The sequence below is a fragment of the Mytilus trossulus genome, chromosome 2, assembly GCF_036588685.1.
Source record: "Mytilus trossulus isolate FHL-02 chromosome 2, PNRI_Mtr1.1.1.hap1, whole genome shotgun sequence".
NCBI classification, from domain to species: Eukaryota; Metazoa; Mollusca; class Bivalvia; order Mytilida; family Mytilidae; genus Mytilus; species Mytilus trossulus.
The window spans coordinates 88,132,820-88,153,524 of NC_086374.1; the positions used below are offsets into that span (position 1 = coordinate 88,132,820).

General features: G+C 33.6%; 2 protein-coding genes and 1 long non-coding RNA gene across 3 annotated transcripts; 2 read left to right on the forward strand and 1 right to left on the reverse strand.

Annotated features, from left to right (window-relative positions):
• Window positions 1-762: 762 nt before the first annotated feature.
• Window positions 763-2,106, reverse strand: LOC134706075 (tripartite motif-containing protein 46-like). Its single transcript, XM_063564784.1, has one exon. The coding sequence runs from the start codon at window positions 2,104-2,106 to the stop codon at window positions 763-765; it is 1,344 nt and encodes a 447-aa protein (XP_063420854.1).
• A 3,773-nt stretch (window positions 2,107-5,879) lies between these two features.
• On the forward strand, window positions 5,880-9,573 carry LOC134705500 (uncharacterized). The gene is made up of 3 exons (XR_010105583.1): window positions 5,880-5,964; window positions 6,486-6,557; window positions 9,453-9,573. It is a non-coding gene; the product is annotated as an uncharacterized LOC134705500 (long non-coding RNA).
• A 21-nt stretch (window positions 9,574-9,594) lies between these two features.
• Window positions 9,595-15,491, forward strand: LOC134706076 (fibrinogen C domain-containing protein 1-like). Its single transcript, XM_063564785.1, has 5 exons — window positions 9,595-9,607; window positions 10,074-10,201; window positions 10,833-10,929; window positions 13,381-13,545; window positions 15,244-15,491. Exons 1-5 carry the CDS (start codon window positions 9,595-9,597, stop codon window positions 15,489-15,491), a joined length of 651 nt encoding a protein of 216 aa, XP_063420855.1.
• The last annotated feature ends 5,214 nt before the right edge of the window (window positions 15,492-20,705 follow it).

Consider the following 20,705-nt stretch of genomic DNA (forward strand, 5'->3'; position numbering starts at 1 on the left):
GCAGTGGCATCGACCCAGTGGTTGTAAATAAACTCATAGATACCAGGACTAAATTTTGTATAAACGCCCAGACGCGTGTTTCGTCTACAAAATAATCATCAGTGACGCTCGAATCCAAAAAAGTTTAAAAAGCCAAATAAAGTACAAAGTTACAGTTTTAATCTTTAAAGCACAAAAATTTAAATACTACCATTTTCAGAAAAGAGAGATATTCCATGATTGTAGATGAGACAGGTAATATATATGATAACCAAGAATAAAGACGTAAAATAATAGTTTGTATTACCCATATTTTATATTCAATACTTGCTTTTATAATCTTAAAAATGTTCACAATTACTCAATTAATGACGAAATATGAATAAAAAACTCAACTTTGAAACTATCGCCAAGTCACAAAATATTGATCACATGATTGAGATACAATGATAAAATGTAACTTTCAACACCCTGTTATATTCACTTCATGTATCTTTGTCTCCTTTGCATCACTGTCTTTAGGATTACTACATCCTATATATAGTTGTCCTGTTGTATTGATGGCAAGAGAAAGTGGATAAAGTATTCCTTTTTTCTTCATGTTGTAATAAGTCATCAAAAGGCCAGCATTGTTGAGAATGTGTATTGTATGTGTATCCATATCAGCGACAATGACATTGTCTTTTGGTGTTGTTACTATACCTTCTGGTCTGAATGGGATGTGCGAGTTGATATCTATATGTCCTAAATATGTTTTGATTATATTACCGTCTTGTCCTAATATCACCACGCTTCCTCTGACACTATCTGGATCACAATCTGCGACATGAATATTCCCATTACTTGTACTAGTTGATCATATTCATACACAGTTTCACGCACTCCCCTATTGTTAATAACAAACACAGCTTGTCTTCCCAGTTTACCGTGATAACCCCCTACAACTACTTTATTACTACTGGTAATGTGAATGCCTGTAGATAGTAAAGGATCCACATTATATGAACTGTCGGTTAATTTTCCAGTTGTAACACGTAGTTGTTGTAGTGTTGTTCTACCACTTGACAAAAGGACATCATTTGATGGAAGTACTGCAATGCCATATACTGTTGTGTTAATACTAAAAATTACTTTAAGTTTGTTTTTTTCAGGTCTAACTTTCTTCAGTACTTTATCTTTACTACAAGCTATCCACATTGACTTCTCATGATGTATACTTGGATATAAGTATGTTACTGTCGATAAGTCAGTTTGATGTGTTTTATTTATAACCATATCAACACTTAATTCAGTTGATTTTCTTTCATCACTCTGTAGAACTCCAACATTAGCCTGGGTTATCTCTCCTGGTATAAATTTAGGCAAAGCATTGTTAGTTGTCGAAATTCGAGTTCCTGGTTCTGTTTCCACTTTTTCAATCTTTTTGATCTCTTGGAAAAAAGTGATAACATCTGTAGCGTTCATGACATCCTTCAGTTTCCCTTTTTTGTTTTCTATATCTTCACTGGATTTTATGATTGCGGAAATACCATGCTCAATTGGTTCTAGAAAGCTTTGGTAACTGCTATCTAATTCCATTTCTAAGCTTTCAAAGTATTTGTCAACTATTTTGATTAAATTACTTTTATGAGAAAGAATGTCTTGCCTTACTTTCATTTTTGTTGAGTTTTGTTCAGCTATAAGTCTTTCCAATATATCCTTTTTGTTTGCCATCCTTAATTTTGCCGTATACATTTGACTAGTTTCTTTATTCAGTCTGTCTATTTCTATATCATATGCTTCCCTTATCTCAATTAAATCATTCGCGTCAACCTTATGAACTTTTGATACACAAGTTGGGCAAACGAGATTTTCACACTTCTTGCAGAAAAGACAGTAGAATTGTTCGGAATGTTCAATGCATTTAATATTAGTGAAATCCAATTCTTCATTTTGTTGTCCAATATCTTTGATATCAACAATCTTATGATCTGTTGCATTTCTAAACTTCGGATGAATTTTATCACGACAGTTATAACACATTAAAAGATTGCATTCTATACATTTCCATTTGATAAATTTGTCTGTTTCACAAAGCTGACAATTGATAGGTGTTTGGCTTTTCCGAATAGACTGGGAAAACGCCATTATCAACGTTTGTTTTATTCCAATCCCTTCTCTGTATTACATGGACAGACATTTACACTTTATTGCAGTTCAATGCATTCAGATGTTACCTCTATGAAATTTATCAAACCTTTTAAAAGGGTATTTAAGTGCATTTTATAATAAGAATATTAAAGGTTGAGTTACATGGCAATTTAACGAAGCGGAAAATTATTACGTGGATACACAGTTGAAATTAAGGTTAATATATGGAATTCTTTGTTAATAATGTAAAAAGAGTCAAGTACAGTAAATATGAATTGTTTACATCTGTTTCTATGGGCCTTACAAGTTTAATAAAGGTGCCGTATTAATGATTTTATACATATCATATAGGTGCTTTAACTGTAATTGTAGCTTAGATATATTTGTAAACGTTTAAATTATAGATCAATTTTCTTAAAACTGTCGATTCTGGTAGGTGCAAATACTAGTAGATCTATTTTGTGCATGAGTATAAATTCCTTCGAAAAAAATCCAGACGGTCGATCAGATGATAGTTTTATATTGACTGAAAACAGAATAGTGCATAACATTATGCCCAACAGCTAGTTAATACATGTCTTCAAATTTACAACTGGCATATAAGAATCGTGAAGGTGCTATGATTTATCGGTTTTCATGAGCTAAATTAGCAGTGCGTCATCCTTCAAATGGCTTCCTTTTAACGATTATAAAAATTAGTTGGTGGATAATGGGGAGATAATTATGACGAAGTAGAATCCAGACTGTATGTTCCTAATTTGGCTCGCCATATATGCATATAGGATGTTGATGAGCAATATATGTTAGTATACTACTTAATGGATACACTAACACATCAAAGGTGACCATCTTGTATTAATTCAGAAAAAAAAAATATAGAATGATTCAAATTTCAAAATCAAAAAATAAAACACATCACCCGAATGGATAACAGCTGTCATATTCCTAACTTGGAACATGCATTTTCTGTAAGTATCTATAATGATTATTACATCACTATGTCCATAGTTGTTGGCTTTAGATGAATTTGGCTATTTTATTTTAGGTATTTTAGACATATATATAGCTCTTCAGCGGTTTCGGTACTTATACATCTTTGGATTTTAAATGTTTGGCTTTGAGCGGTCCTGATGATGGTAAATCCAAGAAAGCGCTTCGGACGCAAGAAATTATTAAACGTGTTACTTTCATATTTTTAATAGACGAAACATTGATGATGACAGATTGAAATAAATTCACAAAACACATTTTAAGCAAATGTATTGTTAGCATTTTTTGTACGACCAATAGGGATATAGTTGCTTAACGCTAACTGTATTGAAGACTTGCTCACTTTCATATGTCACTAGTCTAAATACCACATGTTAAGATATTCGATAAGATAAATTCGTTACAAAATGTGCTTGTGACGTAATACGGTAGTTATATGGGGGTTCGAGCTCCGCTGTCACCCCATATTGATTTTTTTTTAATGTAACTAATAACGAACCTCGGATAGTGAGGGGAAAATATACTAAAGTTTGTTTTTAGAAAAGTTATTAGTCAATAAATAAAAACTGGATTGTAGACTTTAAGATGTTCAAATCGTGCATTCCACAAATGATGGCTGCAAGTTTAAGAGTAAATGGTAAAGTACCAGGATTTTTAATTTGGTACAACAGACGCGCGTTTCGTCTAAACAAGACACATCAGTGACGCTCATATCAAAATATTCATAAAGCCAAAGTTGGAGACCATTGAGGATAAAAAATTTCAAAAAGTTGTTCCAAATACGGTTAAGGTAATTTATGCCTAGGATAAGAAAATACTTAGTTTTTCGAAACATTAAAAGTATTGTAAACAGGAAATTTATAAGAATGTCCACATAATTGATATCCATGTCAACATCGAAGTGTTGACTCCTGGTGAGATAAGAAAAAAATAATGAGAATTACCACATTATTGATATTCATGTCAACACCGAAGTGTTGACTACTGCGCATGTGATACCACTTGATACAAAAGGACGAGGATGTACACAGCTATTGGTCGTCGTACGGTATTCAACAATGGACAAACCTCATACCGCATCGTTAAGCTATGAAGGACGTTGCTATTTTGTTCGAAATTGGAAATGAAGCCATACTACAAATATCAAAGATTAAAGAATCAAAAAGGCTTAATATAATGAAAGCTTTTCCATTACTGTTGGAACTAGCAGCCGGCTTCGACTGTGATTATTTTTAATACATGTATTTATTTTACATGTTTATTAGTAAAAGAATGTTATGGATATACATTTTAGGTCTAAAATTACAATAAGGTCATGAAGAATCAGACCGACTATATTATAATGTAAACACTATCGTATATGAGGTCACATTTCCATCTTATCAGTAATGCAAACTTACACAATTGAGTGGATGTGCTACAAGTAATTATGTGTACGTATTCTGTTTTCTATTTGATGACGATTTATATCCAGAATATACGGTTAAAGTTTAACCAAACTTTTTTAAACTATATTATAATCTGAGACTACTATTTGTAAAAGACAATCTAGTAAAACTTTGTCAAGACTCTTTTAACATTCAAAAGTTAATTTTAAACCATTGAAAATGGATATAGATTACTATATTCGATTTCTAAATTTCATTTATATTTAAAAACTAATTGACAAAGGTTCACCAAATATCTTACGAAATATATGTCGTCAGCAAATAAGAACTGAAAATAACGACAAATAACACGTTTTCTATGTTTCTGTTTTAGCCTTTATCATTTATTGTTTATGATCAATTCTAGATTACCTCCTGATTGTTTTACTATATACACTGTTGGAAGCAGGTATGTATACAAATTATTAAAAGTTCAATAATTCCCGAATTTAATAAACAGTTCATATATCTCGAGAATAACGCATCAACTTCAAGAAAATTTGTCTAAGACCAAAACATTAAGAGTTGAAACTCTTTTCACCAAGTATTTTTGTATAAAGCAAGTTAAAACAAAAGCTTTTCAAATACCGAGTCCAAAGGTACTTCAAGCCGTGTAACTAGTGTAAAACATTATCACTTAGATAGAGTGAAAATACATTGCCGCTTGGAAGACATGTTGAAGCCACTGCCGAAACAAACTGACAATGGACTAATTCATAACTTGCCCAAGTCCAAAAGGATTTTATTATTAAAGCTTAACGAGTTTGATTTCTTTCCATTTAAAATAAAATTATGTTGACCACTGAAACACTTTAGCAGCAAGTGGGAAGGAGGTAAAATAACAAAAATACCTCACTCCGAGGAAAATTCAAAACGGAAAGTCCTTCATCAAGTCGCAAAATAAAAAGCTCAAACACAACAAACAAACGGATAACACATGTCATATTTTATTCCCAAATTCTTCATATCTTCTTATTTCACTGGAGTTTAGATTCATTGCTTTCATAGTCGGATTGGTAGCAATCCAAAGTGTTTAATGACATTACGTTTTAAGAGACAGTGGTACATTTCTCAACAACTAAGGTTAGCACAATCGTAAACGAGCGGTTGGAAATACCAAAGGAATATCCAAACTCTTTATTCGAAAACAAACGGACAATGCCATTGCAAAAAGGGAAAACATACCAAGCGATTAACAACAGTTTACAAGACTAAAGAATGAGCAACACAAAGTCCAAAACATTAACGGGATTGATCTTAGTTGCCAAAAAAGGGTAATCTGATTCTGCTTCTTATGTGGCATCTGTTATTAGCTACCTTTGTTGATCACAAGTCTTTTTTTAAAAATGTTTTAGAAGGTGGACAAGAATGTCTGTCATGCACTTCAGTGGAGAGTGCTAATAACTGCAACCATCGAATCCAATGTGATGATAACGAGGTATGAATCATCTTTTTTAAGAACACTTGTTTACATACTTTTTTTTGTTTTTGTTCTTATTATTTGTTTTTGTTTTTATTATTATTATTTAAAACGTGTTTTTTTTATCTTAGTAGTCTGAAATATTCATGAAATTTGAGTTGCTCTAAACTTATCCAAGATTGAGTTTTTATCCATTTCCAGCATATTCTGAAAAAGAACAATATTTTTGGATAATATTTTTAGGGGCTTATAAGCTAATTGATATTTTCATCATACATCTTTATTTTCCATACTGTAAATCTTCTTATCTCTAATCATTCGCGTTAGATAGAAAGATTGGAAATTTGGAATATGTCAAAGCGAAAAAAAAAAACGACCAAAGAGCATATAAGAATATGCAAATAAACATGAGTTGGATTGAAGTATATAGTGACTAAAAAAATACTCGCATAAACCCTTATCAACCCAATCAAGAAACATGAAACACAAAAGAAAACAATAAACAAAAACACTAAATTTTAATTGATTTATATTTGCAGTTATGCTACATGCATCACTATGTAACGGAATCCGGATCCTCTGGGTTTGATTTTGGATGTGCCTCTCAGCAGGTATGTACCTTAATCACTGATGAATAGAAAATTATATACAACATCAAGGACATTGACTTTATCTCAAACATTTAAGTACTTGTTTACTTAAAGATGTCATGGGCAAGTGCATTGAATTTCCAAATGTATTTCAAGATTAGAGAGAAAATTACCAAGAGGATAATTACAAATCGTCAGAACAATAAACACAACTGACAACACCATGTCCCCGAAGAAAAATACGACACAAATAAAAACAACAATAATACAACTTTACATAAACACTAAAGATAAAGCAACATTGACAATCCGCCAAATCGGGTTTCCTGGATAGGTACGCAGATCCAGTTCTACTAGATGTACCTGTCTTGTTGCATTTTGCACTAGTGAAATGCGGCGATAAGTCGCATTTGGTTATTTTGCCATGTTTCCCCCCTTTGAATAAATATGAAGTTGTCCAAGGAAAAAGAACAAAATTGTTGTGTCTACGACCTATGGAACATATTGATGGCATCTGTGCAACAGATTTTCAATATCGGGTTTTGTCAAATTATAACGGCGTTTAAAAAAACTCTTGAAGTGATGACTTCAACTTTACCAATTATACGTTGAAGTCGGTATTTCCGTTATACTCTTTTTATCATTTATAACATTGAAACATTTGCTTCCTAATGAACAGTATCCCTCCATCGAAGAAGTCATGATTGAAAACACTTTTTTAATTGCTGCAAGCAGTTTGATTACTTTGTTTTAAATCTGGTCATATGTTTTAAAAAAAAAATCCCAAAATGCGCTCTTCATTGTACAATTTTCAGCACTGAAGATGATTTCGTCGAGATTTTTTTTTACCTTGCTGTGGTTTAAGAAGAGTTGTGACTTGATATGGACAAGTCTTAAACGTTCAGTAGTATAGATATTTGTTTAGAGAAGTTTCTAAACCTTTTAAACTTGTTACTTTCAGTATTTTTTTAAATTTTGCATGACCAGTGCGTAACGGTGTTTTTGAAACGGTAATGAAAAAAATGAGATTAAGGGAGTGTTACACATGTCAATTACCAGAAACGACAATCTTTGAAATCTTTATTATCGAAAAGATGTGTCTTAAGAATGGAGAAACAGACGCATCGCATTAACTAGTCAACTTAGACAAACAATTTTGCGATGGTGAAAATACCATTTGTGTAATGTGAATCTCAACAGTTCTTCTTCATTATCGTAATGCCGCAATTGTTTGAGCTCAGAGTAAACGTATGTTTATGAAGCCTTCATAATCTAAAGATGCGTGCAACCGATATTTGCGAGGACATGTTTATGCAATACCATACATCCGGTGAACAAGATGGTATTTTACTGCTGAGAAATTGGAAGTTTACAATTGGAAAGCTGTAATCATCACGTTTATAATAGATGCTTGTATGAAGTCTTCCTATTTTTAACCTTTTTACCTATTGTGTCTGTTTGTTTTGTTCACGCATCGTTGTCAATATAATGGAATTTGATGCGACTGTCATACAAGTGACATATTTAGCTAGCTATAAAACCAGATTAAATTCACATTTTCTACATTAGAAATTGCCTGTACCCAGTCAGGAATATGACAGTTGTTATCCATTCGTTTGTTGTGTTTGAGCTTTTGATTTTGTCATTTGACTAAAGACTTTCCTTTTTGAATTTTCATAGATCAGAATTTTTGTGATTTAATTTATAATTTGCATTATCAAAATTACAAAAAGGCGAGACATGTCTCTGTGCTTTTTTCATAATCTTATCCAACATTTTTCTTAATTCAGAAATTTCTGTACTAGTTCAGTGATATGTTTTCCAGTCCTCCCGTTGATAACACAGTTGAGCGTTTGATGTTGTCAGTTTTTATGGGCTCACTTCTATTTGAATACACCTTTGAGTTCAGAATGTTTGTTATTACATATTTTTGGTACATTAATTTCCCTCTGGAGTAGTCTTTGATATCCTCTTTTAAAGGCCAATGCTAGCGAGTGATTTCCTCATGAAAAAAAATGTACGAACCTAAAAAAACATTTTTAACTGATATAATTAACTTTTGTCATCGCCTGTTATCATGGTTATGTCAATTTTTGGGTGAATTTTTCTTCCATTTGTTATCTCAGTATCTATTTATTTGTTGTTCAACATACACGTTAATTTTAAATGATAATAAAGCTGTTTCATAAACTTGTTAAGGGCATACGATACATTTACAGGGGAGGTAATGGCGTTTCTAACGTAAAATGTTATTTTCGCGACGTCAAACTGTGACATATCGGGAAAAGATGCATTTTTCGACTAAGTTTTATCATTCAAACTGATTAAATTTGAAAACTAGTGCATGAACCTCCATTTTTTAAACCGACATTTTGTTTCATTTTGCAAGGAGATTATGTGCACCAAATTTTAAAACTGTGAATAGTGCAATTTTTTAATTTTGATAAATATACAGCAAAAAATTACGTTTTTTTCTCAATTCATGACCATTTGATAAATATGAGTTATCAAATACAGAAATTACAAATTATTTGACAAAAATAATTCGTGTTTATCGTTTAAAACAAAAAAGTTATGTCTTTCTTTCGAAAAGGAAAATACGGCCACAAATCAGAATTTTGAGCAAATATACAAATTTCGACCTCATTAAACTAAAAAAGTAGCACATGAAGATATATATTTTATGACATGTTTGATTAAATCAGGTTAAAAAAAGCCTATATGCAAATTTTCATCAACTTTTAAAAACTGAATCAAAACTGTATCGTATGCCCTTAATGTGTTTTATTGGCATTCCCGAAGTCTTGATTCTCTTGTTAGCTCTATACGTTTGTTTTTGTTTTTGTGGAAAGTATTATGTTTATGTTGGTTTTGCATATAAAGTTGATGAATTAATTATATGTTGAATGTTTATAGGTTTGTTCACAAACGGTCGGTACAATATTTGGACGTCGATCTGAAGGTCACCATGCAAAGTGTACATTATGTTGTGATGACTCCAAGATTTGTAACGAAGATTTAAACTGTACCAGTACAACACAAACACGTAAGTTCTATAATGAATATAAAAAGTAAAATACACTTATAAAAATAGGTATCGATGAATGTCAACTTTGGAGATTTCAAATGGACGACTTTTATTGTGAGGGTGGATAACCTGACAAACAGATGAGGTCAGAATATTTTGACAAATTACCGTAAAAGGTTACTGCAAATTTGCTTCATTGCTGATGATCAGTGTTTGGAGAGATCTTGATGCAGGTTTCTGTGTTACGACCTTCCCAAAAAGACATTAAACACTTTTTGATAGTTTTTCTTGTCTGACCTGCAGGCAAGAAAGATATCAAACACAACAGGTACTCTTTAAATGTTTATATATGGCCCTATGTTTTTTCTTGAATTAAAAAGACCACACTTCAAATTTGTCGCCTATTAAGTCTTAATTTGAAGATAAAAATGCAATACTATCACTATCACCATCACTAAGTATGTGTGTTACTGTACCAAATAATTGCTTTTTATAATTTTTTTTATTAGCATCTAGTTTACCACGTGAATGTGCAGATTTGAAATTGTCTACTAGCGGTGTTCATACTATATACCCGTATGGAGAACCACCAAAATCGATGTATTGCTTCGTTGATGATAAAGGTCATATATGGACGGTATGTTAACTAAATTTCTTTGCATCATTACAAAAAAAAAAGAAATGTCAATGAAGACAAAACAATTTATTCTTAAAGATAAGTAAGGATTTTGAATTTTATAGTCAAAACGGGTTGAAGTAATACCGGAACGAAAATAATTCAAACAGCACATATTTAAAAGCTAAATTAACATAAAGAGTAAAGAAAAATTTAAGTTGAAATTTATATTTGAAATATTGGATTAACAGCAATAGGGGGATGTGGAATAGGAGCCCATAAGACAATTCTCCATTCATGTTACAATGTGTAAAACGTAAACAATTATATGCTACAGTACGGCCTTCAACAGGGAGCCATGTTTCACCCAAAACAGCACCATAACATTGAGGTTATTAGAGGAAAACGATTATAGTTCACCCATGTTTATAACTAATCATATCCCCCCAACGAAAGGGTTGCAGTTTGCCGAGGATCTTTAGTAGCGTTCTGCTCAATACTAGCCCTTCAAAGCGATGTTCTGTCCAGGAACTATCACTTCCTCAAAACGGGTACCATGCAGAATTAATATTATATATGTATCTAGTAACCCTTTTTAATACCACCCTATTTGGATAAAACGGGGTATTTTTTCTTCTTTCTTTTTATTTAGGCTATTCAACGTCGCTTCGATGGATCTGTAAATTTCTACAGGGGTTGGCAGGATTATAAAAAAGGGTTTGGACAAGCGAGCGGTGAACACTGGATAGGTACATATTGAAATTATGGCAACGTTCTATGTTAATCCGTTTATATCTAGTCTTGGTTAATGCATTTAAAAATCCTCATCTGAAGTTCGAAGCTTACATTTATGTACACCAGACTCGTGTTTCGTCCAGAACAAAAATCAAAAGTGGCGCTGGAATAAAATCAGAAGACCAAAATCAGATACGATGTTAAAGAGCATTAAAACCGGAAATTAATAGAAATTTGTTTTGAATGAATATTTTAGCAATTGTCTTTTAAGTACTGTAAATCTAAACATCGTCACATAAGAACGTTTCTAAATGCAAGCTTAAGTTTAACATTTTTTATTACTTGTCACAAAAACAAAAAATGATTCACTATTGGTATTTTTGTTGAACTGTAACGTTGTTTTGTAAACTTGGGGATACACATTCACGATTTTTACTGCCGTCCTTGTCAGGACCATTCCTGATTAAAATTCGTCAAAAGTATGATCAAGATCCTGTGAATCGTGGATGGAGATCCAACCTTTAATTAAAATTTGTAACAAATACAATTTACTCACGACAACAATCAGATAATGTTCAGGAAGCGTCGATATTAAACCGTTTCCAAGCGATTTCATCCCGATAATCCTGTTCTAAATCCGATTCTTATCCGTTTGTATCTTTCTTTTGTAAAATTTGACCAAGTTTGTCACGACTTCGTCCCTATTCTACCAAATGAAAACCGACAAAGACCAGACAGTGACCAGACAGTTAACCGACGCTGACGGAAGTTATCCGTTCGAAAACTGTCGGCATACTCGGGATGATCAGGTACTGTCGGAACGTAATCTTACCACGGTCCGCTCTATCGCATTGCAAACGGCTTTGTCTGGTCTCAGTCGTATTGTATTCTGTTATTGTCGGGACTCTGACGTGGGTATCATTGACGAATTTCGAATTAATAACGGGACTGTTTCCGAACTGTTTCGGCAAAAACGGTTCGCAATCGACAAGATCTGGATGCAATCTGAACTCAATCGGCAGAAAAACAGCAAAATTTTTTCCCAAAGATCATTCCCGTTCCACAGGACACCGCCCAGAATAAACAGAACATTGTAAGGAATTCGATCCAATACAGCAGAATCTGTCACGACATAGGCACGATTATAATCCGACTAGACAAAATCGGCCGAGTTTCCCGGAATGTTACGGGACGCACCTAACTGTCGGGGTGCTTTGTCGAACTATTCGGACCCTTCCCGAACCGTAGGAACATGTTACGAACTTCAACGACTGCGTTCCGACAATGCTAGGACATTCCAGATTATTAAGGATAGTAATCCGAATTTTTCACTTTTCGAGTCGTATCGCTGTCTGATCTCAAATTATCACAAATTAATTCAGACATCTAAAATCTTTACGACAAACAAATAAACTGTCGTAATCAGGAATTAGTGATAGAAAAGGCTTATACCAACAACTGCATTTACTTCGTCTAAAATCGTCGCGGTGTAGCGACAAGGAATTGCATTTGTATATGGTAAATAAGTACAAAACACTGTATTATTCAATTACTTGATGTAAGTCTTATACATGTATAGTCGCAGTCATGAAAATTTGGCACCTTGTTCAATTATCAAACACATTCATTCGAGATGACATTTGTCAACTAGTGGAATCAAATATCTTTCCAAAAATCAACTACTATCCTACATTTTATTGTGCTTGCATTATATAATCCTGACCTCCACATAATCATTTTCCACGGTGGAATCAGACATTGTTATTACCGGGAGTGTTGACGTAGATTTCCACGTGCAGTTCATTTTCTAGGAAGCATCCGGATCTTTTCTTCATATTTATTGTAAGCATGCAAAAGGCGCCGGAAACTGTATCAACTCGATGAGACGATTATTACCAGAGAGTAACGAATTTTATGTAAATAAAGGATCCTCATAGAAACCGAGATGGCGGATTTACAATGACAAAAATATTGGATAATGTGCAGGTCAGGATTATACAGTGCAATCACAACACAATATAGGACAGTACTGATTTTTGTAAAATGTTTTTGATTCCGCTAATTGAAAAACGTCATCTCGAATAAATGCGGTTGATAGTTTATTTGTTTATTACCAAAACATGGTGCCAATAAAAGAGGGACGAAAGATACCAAAGGGACAGTCAAACTCGTAAATCTAAAGCAAACTGACAACGCCATGGCTAAAAATGAAAAAGACAAACAGAAAAACAATAGTACACATGACACAACATAGAAAACTAAAGAATAAACAACACGAGACCCACCAAAAACTAGGGGTGATCTCAAGTGCTCCGGAAGGGTAAGCAGATCCTACTCCACATGCGGCACCCGTCGTGTTGCTTATGTAATATATGACGCTGACTATAGTATTATTGACAATAAGACAACTATCCATCAGAGGTCAAACCATGTAAGCCATGAGTAAATTCTATCAAATTTTGTAGGCAATGACATCATACATGCAATTACAGCTGATTCGAATTACGCTCTCATGGTTCTGATGACAGATTACAACAATGTTACAAAGTATGCGGAATATTCATCATTTCATGTAGATACCGAAGAAAATGGATACCGTTTAATGTTAGGAAAATACACTGGGAATGCCGGTAAATCATATGAATATGTGCTTAATATTTCTTTTTCAAAAGATTTTCTCTTTCACATGAATAAGGATAACATTTCATGGTATGCATGTATTGTTCAATTCCGATATCCGTTCAATTTTTACATGATTTCTTTTAAAGAAATGATAATATTATTTATGAACCTTATTGCATCAATATAAAATTATGAGAAGTTGTATTATGCCAATGTAACAATTATCCACAAGAAACTAAACGACATAGAATAACGGGACTATGGGTTAGTGTACAAAGTAAAATATAAAAAATACCAAAATCCTAGGAAAATTCAAAACAGAAAGTGTCTTTCCAAATGACATTTCAAAAGCTCAAAAACATTAACCGAATGGAAACTTTCATATTCCTGACTTGGCATAGGCATTTCCTCACGTAGAAAATGGTAGACTAAATATCTCTTCCATTAGCTAACTAAACCCCTCACTAGTATGACAACATTCAATGAAAAGCAGTAATATTGGAAATGAAAAAGTATGGTCAGAATTGATATCAGACTAGCTATGCATATTGCTGGATCAAAACGTAAACGATGCTATGATTTTAAATCTATTAGCTAATGCCTCTTGAAGACGATTAGACGTGTTACTCCTTTTCCAGTGTAGTGTTTAAGGTAGCACTTCACAGTTAGGTGTGAAGTTTCGCATTTTGCCCCCTGTGGATTTTTCAAATATGAGAGCTAGTGTGCAATAAAATTGATTTTTGGATAGCTGAGTATTGAAATAGCCTTTGTTTGGGTTTATATGAACATCAAGGTTATGTAATGTGTGTAATATAGGCTGTTTTCTGTATGACAGTTCGTATTTGCATGTCCCTACCATACATTGATCCGGCAAGTATTGCAATGTCTTTTTCCAACTTTTTATCGCACGAACTTTGTGATTTGAATTTACGAAAAAATGAGGCGAAAGACACACATTTTTTATTTAGTCATTAGGAAGATTTAGGAAAACAGTTTCTAAAAAGGTATCACTCAAAGGCATTGAAATTCTAGTTTGATCCAAACTTTGGGGGGATATGTGACATGTTCACCCCCCTTTTTGCAATATTTTATGGTAAATAAATGCAGAATGTTGCCATGGATACACATAAAAGGAATTAATTTTTACCCTTTTAACTTCTGAAAATCAAATCTATGGAGGATACTGATTACATACATATGCACATGTACAACACAAACAGTTAAGTTAATGTATTAGAAATCCAGGAATAGGGAATAATGAAACATTTTGTGGCTCATTTTAAATTTTATTTTCTAACTGTGGAGTGCTACCTAATGTGCTGATATTTGATATTTACAGTCATTCAAAAAGAGACAGAAAATACCAAAAATATATACAAACTCAAGTCGAAAACAAATTGTAAATTTCATGGTAAAAAAAACCCTACAATGACGAAAAGAGAAACAGTACAAAATACAAAACACGGACACATTAAGACTACTCAAAACAAACCTCTACAAAAACCGTTGGATATTTTAGGTGCTCCAGAAATGTAGTCAGAACCTGCTCCTTAATTGGAACCCGTCGTCGTGCTCTAATAGATTTCTAAACTATCATTTTTAGAATCTACATTTGATATGAAAAGTTGAATCAATAAATAAAGGCAAAATTAGAATATCGCTGTTCAAAGTTATTAAAGCCGTTATACTTTTTTTATGTCTAATAGGTGATTCCATGATAACACATAACAGTCAGAAATTTTCGACATATGACAAAGACAGTGACGTGTATTCTGGTAACTGTGCACAGGTATATAAAGGAGCATGGTGGTATAGTAACTGCGTTGATGTCAATCTTAATGGTCTATATCTAAGGGGTCCTAATAGTCAAACTGCCCAAGGCGTAATATGGTTGACATGGCACGGATCCGAATACTCACTTAAAGCTACAACCATGATGATAAGAAAATACTGATTATAGCAAATTGATTTCGAATTTTCTTTTTAATATCACATTGCCTTAGTCAACGGTTGAAAGAACATTAGTATTATACTGCATTTTGTGAAACTCTTTTAGGAAATAACAAAACAATATGACAATTAAAGAAAGCAATTTCCGGTTTCATATACTAGTATTCTTTTTTCTTTATAGCTTAACCATTGTATGGTATCAAACGATTGAGGATAAATTTACATGGTTTTTGTTTCAATTACATGATCCAATTTTTTTTTTAAATCCGTCTTGAAACAGAATTTAAAGAGTCTGTATCATATATTTTAAACAGTATACAGGTTACCATACATTAAAAAGTAATTCTGCTCTACCTTTTGAAAGAAATTTCAAATTTCACAGGTTTTTTTTTCACGTTTTGCAACGAGGGATATTGCTAATCAAATGAATTAACTCCCTTAGTTAGTACTTTTGAATTTATAGTTACCCGCAAAATGTTTAGAATATATGATACAGACTCTTTAATTTCTGTTTCTAGACAATACATATCCTATTTTTGACATTTTCACTTATTGTGTCTGTTTGTTTTGTTCACGCATTGTTGACAATGTAATGGAATTTGTTGCCACTGTCATACAAGTGAGAGGTTTAGCTAGCTATAAAACCAGGTTCAATCCACTATTTTCTACATAAGAAAAAGCCTGTACAAAGTCAGGAATATGACAGTTGTTATCCATTCGTTTGATGTATTTGAACTTTTGATTTTGCCATTTGATTTGGGACTTTCCTTTTTGAATTTCCCTCGGAGTTCAGTATATTTATGTTTTTACTTTTTTTATATGCCCTATGTGGAGCAGGATCTGCTTGCCCTTCCGGAGCACATGAAATCGCCCCTAGCTTATGTCGGGGTTTGTGTTGTTAATTCTTTAGTTTTCTATGTTATGTCATGTGAACTATTGTTTGTCTGTTTGTTTTTTTTCCTTTTTAGCCCTGGCGTTGTCAGTTTGTTATAGATTTATGAGTTTGACTGTTCCTTTGATATCCTTCGTCCCTCTTTTATAACCACTAGGTCGATGTCTCTGTTGGTGGACATTTTATCCCCGATGACATCATCCGCCCAGTAGCAAAACTACAATGGCATAAATTTACGAAGATCAAACAGGAAACTGGCTCGGACGTCGTCCAGTATAAAAAGGTCAGAAACAGACGTCACCATGCATGACAAATATCTCAAACGTGACTCATTCAGATCATCGTCCTAGTGACAATAGCAATATTACACATATACAGCCGTGTTCAGTTCTCCTTAAAGATATTTTGGTTTTTGATGACACAGTACAACACTGTCAAATTTCGAAATGTGAGACCAAAGGCTGTAAAAATTGTGCAATTTTAATTAAAGATGATGAATTTACTAGCAATTTGACCAAGAAATCATATTTTACCAGAAGTTACGGTGATCTGAATTGTAAATCGATATATGTCGTCTACGGATAAGAGTGCAACCTTTGCGGATTGGTATATGTCGGTGAAACGAAAGGAAGGCTGAACAAACGTATGTGCGGTCAAAGATCAGACATTAACCTCAATGGTAACGACATTCTTTACTAGCATTTCAATCAGCCCCATCATTCCATCGTTTCTATGACAGCTCGCATTATTGAAAAGATATACCATAGCTCTAACAGTCCTAATTTTTCAACGACTCTCCGTAGACAGAAAGAGGACTACTGGATTAAACAATTGGGAACTGCGACACCATTGGTTGCAATGACAAAATTAATGGTATAGGTATTCATTTAGTCCTTCGTGTAACTCGGTGAATGTGATGAATATTTTCAACTCGATTCCTCGACGTAGACGCATTTATGGTCATCGTCATTATACATTACCTTCTCTGCATGATGTCTCTATTAATGACTTGCTGCCATTTATACATAAGCCGTTAGGTATTCATCACATTAACACGAAACTTTATTCATTACCCCTTTCAAAACTTCATTCTCTGTTCAATTTGTGACTGAAATCCACTGTTACAAACCCTCATTCAAACCAATACAAACTTGAAGCTATTATTTCGGATATTGCAAGTCACCAACTTTTCAAGCCTGTCCTAATTTCCCTAATCTTTCCTTTGCCAACAAAGGTCTCGATGGCGTCAAGTTAGGCAATATCCTTTATCATAAATTAGTTCAATCGAAAATATCTCCTTATTTCAAAGACCAGTCTGTACCAATCATTTCTTATACCTATACCAAACCTATTGCAACTAAAATTTTCAATTACAAACACGTTTTGCAGGATCCTGATATTTATGACTTCAAGTCTTAACCTCCTGATTCCACTTGTGCTAGTTCATGTGTAATCCTGCTGGCCACGTTATTAACGGTGACTCCAACATTGTTAATAACACTTCTCTTCGAAATGTGTTATCGAAAGGTCCGAAATATCGTGAGCCTAAATCCATCAATCGGAAAAACAACTTTAAAATTTGATGGATTCAGTTGAGAATTATGCCAGGCAATGGGCTAAGCGCGAGAAAGAAGACGAAGACACTCTTTCCGAATGGATTAAGGCATTGAGGTCGAAGATACAAATCAAAATTAAGAAACTGAATGGGTCTATCAATGCCCATGCTGTGTCAATCTTTAAAGACCCAAATGTTGCAAAACACCTATCCTACCTCCATGACAAATATGTTGTTGCCCCGCAGATAACAACATCGTTTTTGTATGTAAAACTCATTACATTAACTGCTTGATAAACGAATTAGGTATTGACAATTCACTTGAAATTCAACATATACCCTCACGACACTTACCAAAGAGGAAATTCTGGATAACCATAGGTCTGTTCTATGTTCCTTTGGAATTTCAATCAAAGATGAAGAACTTAAGTGTCCTTATAAACAACAGTATATTGTCAAGTGCTCAACGAAACCTCTTTCTAAATTATTAACATATATTTTATCAGCAATCAAAGACGGGCCTCAAAGTTATTGTGAAACTGCCTATTTTAGGGGTGGCGTGAATCAGATGTGGATACTTAAAAATTCCAAAGATCTTTTAGAGTACATACAATCTTACTTTCTTTCATTTTGTAACAATGTTAAAACATTTGACTCTTCTACTCTTTACACAAGTATTCCACATTCCGAACTAAAAGACAAATTAAAAGAGTTGGTATTGCTTTGCTTCATAAAAAGAATGGCCAACGTAGATACAAGTATCTTGTCTTACATATTGTCTTATGGAGGGATAAATCCTCCTTTGTTAAGGATTACTCTGATTCAAACAAAAAATCTCTGAAACTGATGTTTTCAAGGTGCTTGATTTCTTGATTGACAACATATTTGTTTGGTTTGGAGCACGTGTTTTTCAACAGATTGTCGGCATTCCAATGGGAACAAACTGTGCCCCTCTACTTGCCAAGTTGTTTCTTTATTATTTTGAGGCTGACTTCATGCAGGAACTTCTTAGAAAGAAGGATGAGAAGTTAGCAATAACCTTTAACTCTACTTACCGCTATATAGATGATGTTCTTTCACTAAATAATTCAAAATTTGGAGACTATTTGGAACGCATCTATCCAATCGAACTAGAGATAAAGAATACTACAGATACAGTTAATTCGGCCTCATTTCTTGACTTACATCTAGAAATTGACAATGAGGGTCGGTTGAAAACAAAACTTTACGACAAAAGAGATCATTTCAGCTTTTCAATTGTGAACTTTCCATTTCTAAGTAGCAACATCCCATGAACACCTGCATACGTGGCATATATCTCCCAATTGATACGATATTCCCGTGCTTGCATTTCCTATCATGATTTTCTTGATAGAGGGTTACAGCTCACTAGGAAGCTATTAAACCAAGAGTTCCAAATGGTGAAGTTGAAATAATCCCTTCGTAAATTTTACGGACGCCATCACGAGTTGGAGTAACCGTTTCACAAATGATATCAGATATGTTCCTTACGTCGTAACTACAATCCTCTTCCTTTTCATGAATGTGACTACTGAATTAGACTATCAACCGGATTTGTTATCACATAAGCAACACGACGGGTGCCACATGTGGAGCAGGACTTGCTTGCCCTTCCGAAGCACCTGCGATCGCCCCTAGTTTTTGGTTGGGTTCGTTTTGTTTATTCTTTAGTTTTTCTATGTTGTGTCATGTGTGCTATTATTTGTCTTCTTCCTTTTAAACCATGGCGTTGTCAGTTTATTTTAGATTTTTGAGTTTGACTGTCCCTTCGTTAATTTTACGGACGTCATAATAAGTTTGTTGCAATGTGACCTACCATGCTTGTACTTGCATGATCAACACGTAGAACATGATCTGCTTAACCGTCCTGAACACATGAGTTTAGTTTAAACATATTTATTTATAGTGGATTGGGAAACAAGTTTTGCAACTTATATTAATCCCTTTCCACTTTGCGAATGCGAGTGCTGCCTTGTAGCGGCATTAGCCTACTCTTTTTCGAAATCTACAAGAGTATCTTTAACGTGCAAGAGATGTGGCTCTCTCTTAACACGGGTCAGCCATTTATCGTCCCTTTCCGACGGACTATCATCGTTTCCTCACATGAGTTTATCTTTTATTTTCATTGGGTTCGTATTGCTCAGTGGTTAGCTTTCCATATTGACACGAACTTGTATTTTGAGTTCTGTTATTTGTCTTTTTCGTCGTTTTTCATATTTTAGTCATAGCGTTGTCAAATAGTCTTCGATTAAAGAATATCTCTTTGGTGTCTATCATCTCTCTTGTGTTTTCTTTTTCCACGGCATCGTCAAACAATTTACATTTTTAATTAATCCGTCAATCATGAGCAATGTTTCCTTTTTCTTTATTTAAGTTAGGAGGTGATGACATGATATACCTCGCTGAGACAGCACCCAATTAAACTATTTCGATATAACTTTGCCGTTTGCTCGAAATTGGAAAATGAAGCCATACTACAAATTTCAAAGATATAAGAAACAAAAAGGCTTGTTATAATTAGCCAATTCCATTATTGGTCTTCAAGTTTGACTTTTCTTTGATGTGTTGGTATAACGGACTTTTACTGTGAATATTTTTGATATTTAGTTTACATGTGTATTAGCAAAAGAAAGTTGTGGATATACATAGTAGGTATCAAATTAAAATCAGGTCATGCAAAACCAGACCGACTATGTTATAATGTAAGCACTATCCTATATGAGGTCATTTGATTTTTTTTTTATCTTATC

Excerpts from the sequence above, each read along its gene's own strand:
- LOC134706075 (XM_063564784.1), bottom strand. The coding sequence starts at position 2,106 with ATGGCGTTTTCCCAGTCTATTCGGAAAAGCCAAACACCTATCAATTGT.
- LOC134706076 (XM_063564785.1), top strand. Across the intron at positions 10,202-10,832 it reads ATAAAGGTCATATATGGACG|GCTATTCAACGTCGCTTCGA; the intron begins GTATGTTAACTA and ends CTTTTTATTTAG. Across the intron at positions 13,546-15,243 it reads AAAATACACTGGGAATGCCG|GTGATTCCATGATAACACAT; the intron begins GTAAATCATATG and ends TATGTCTAATAG.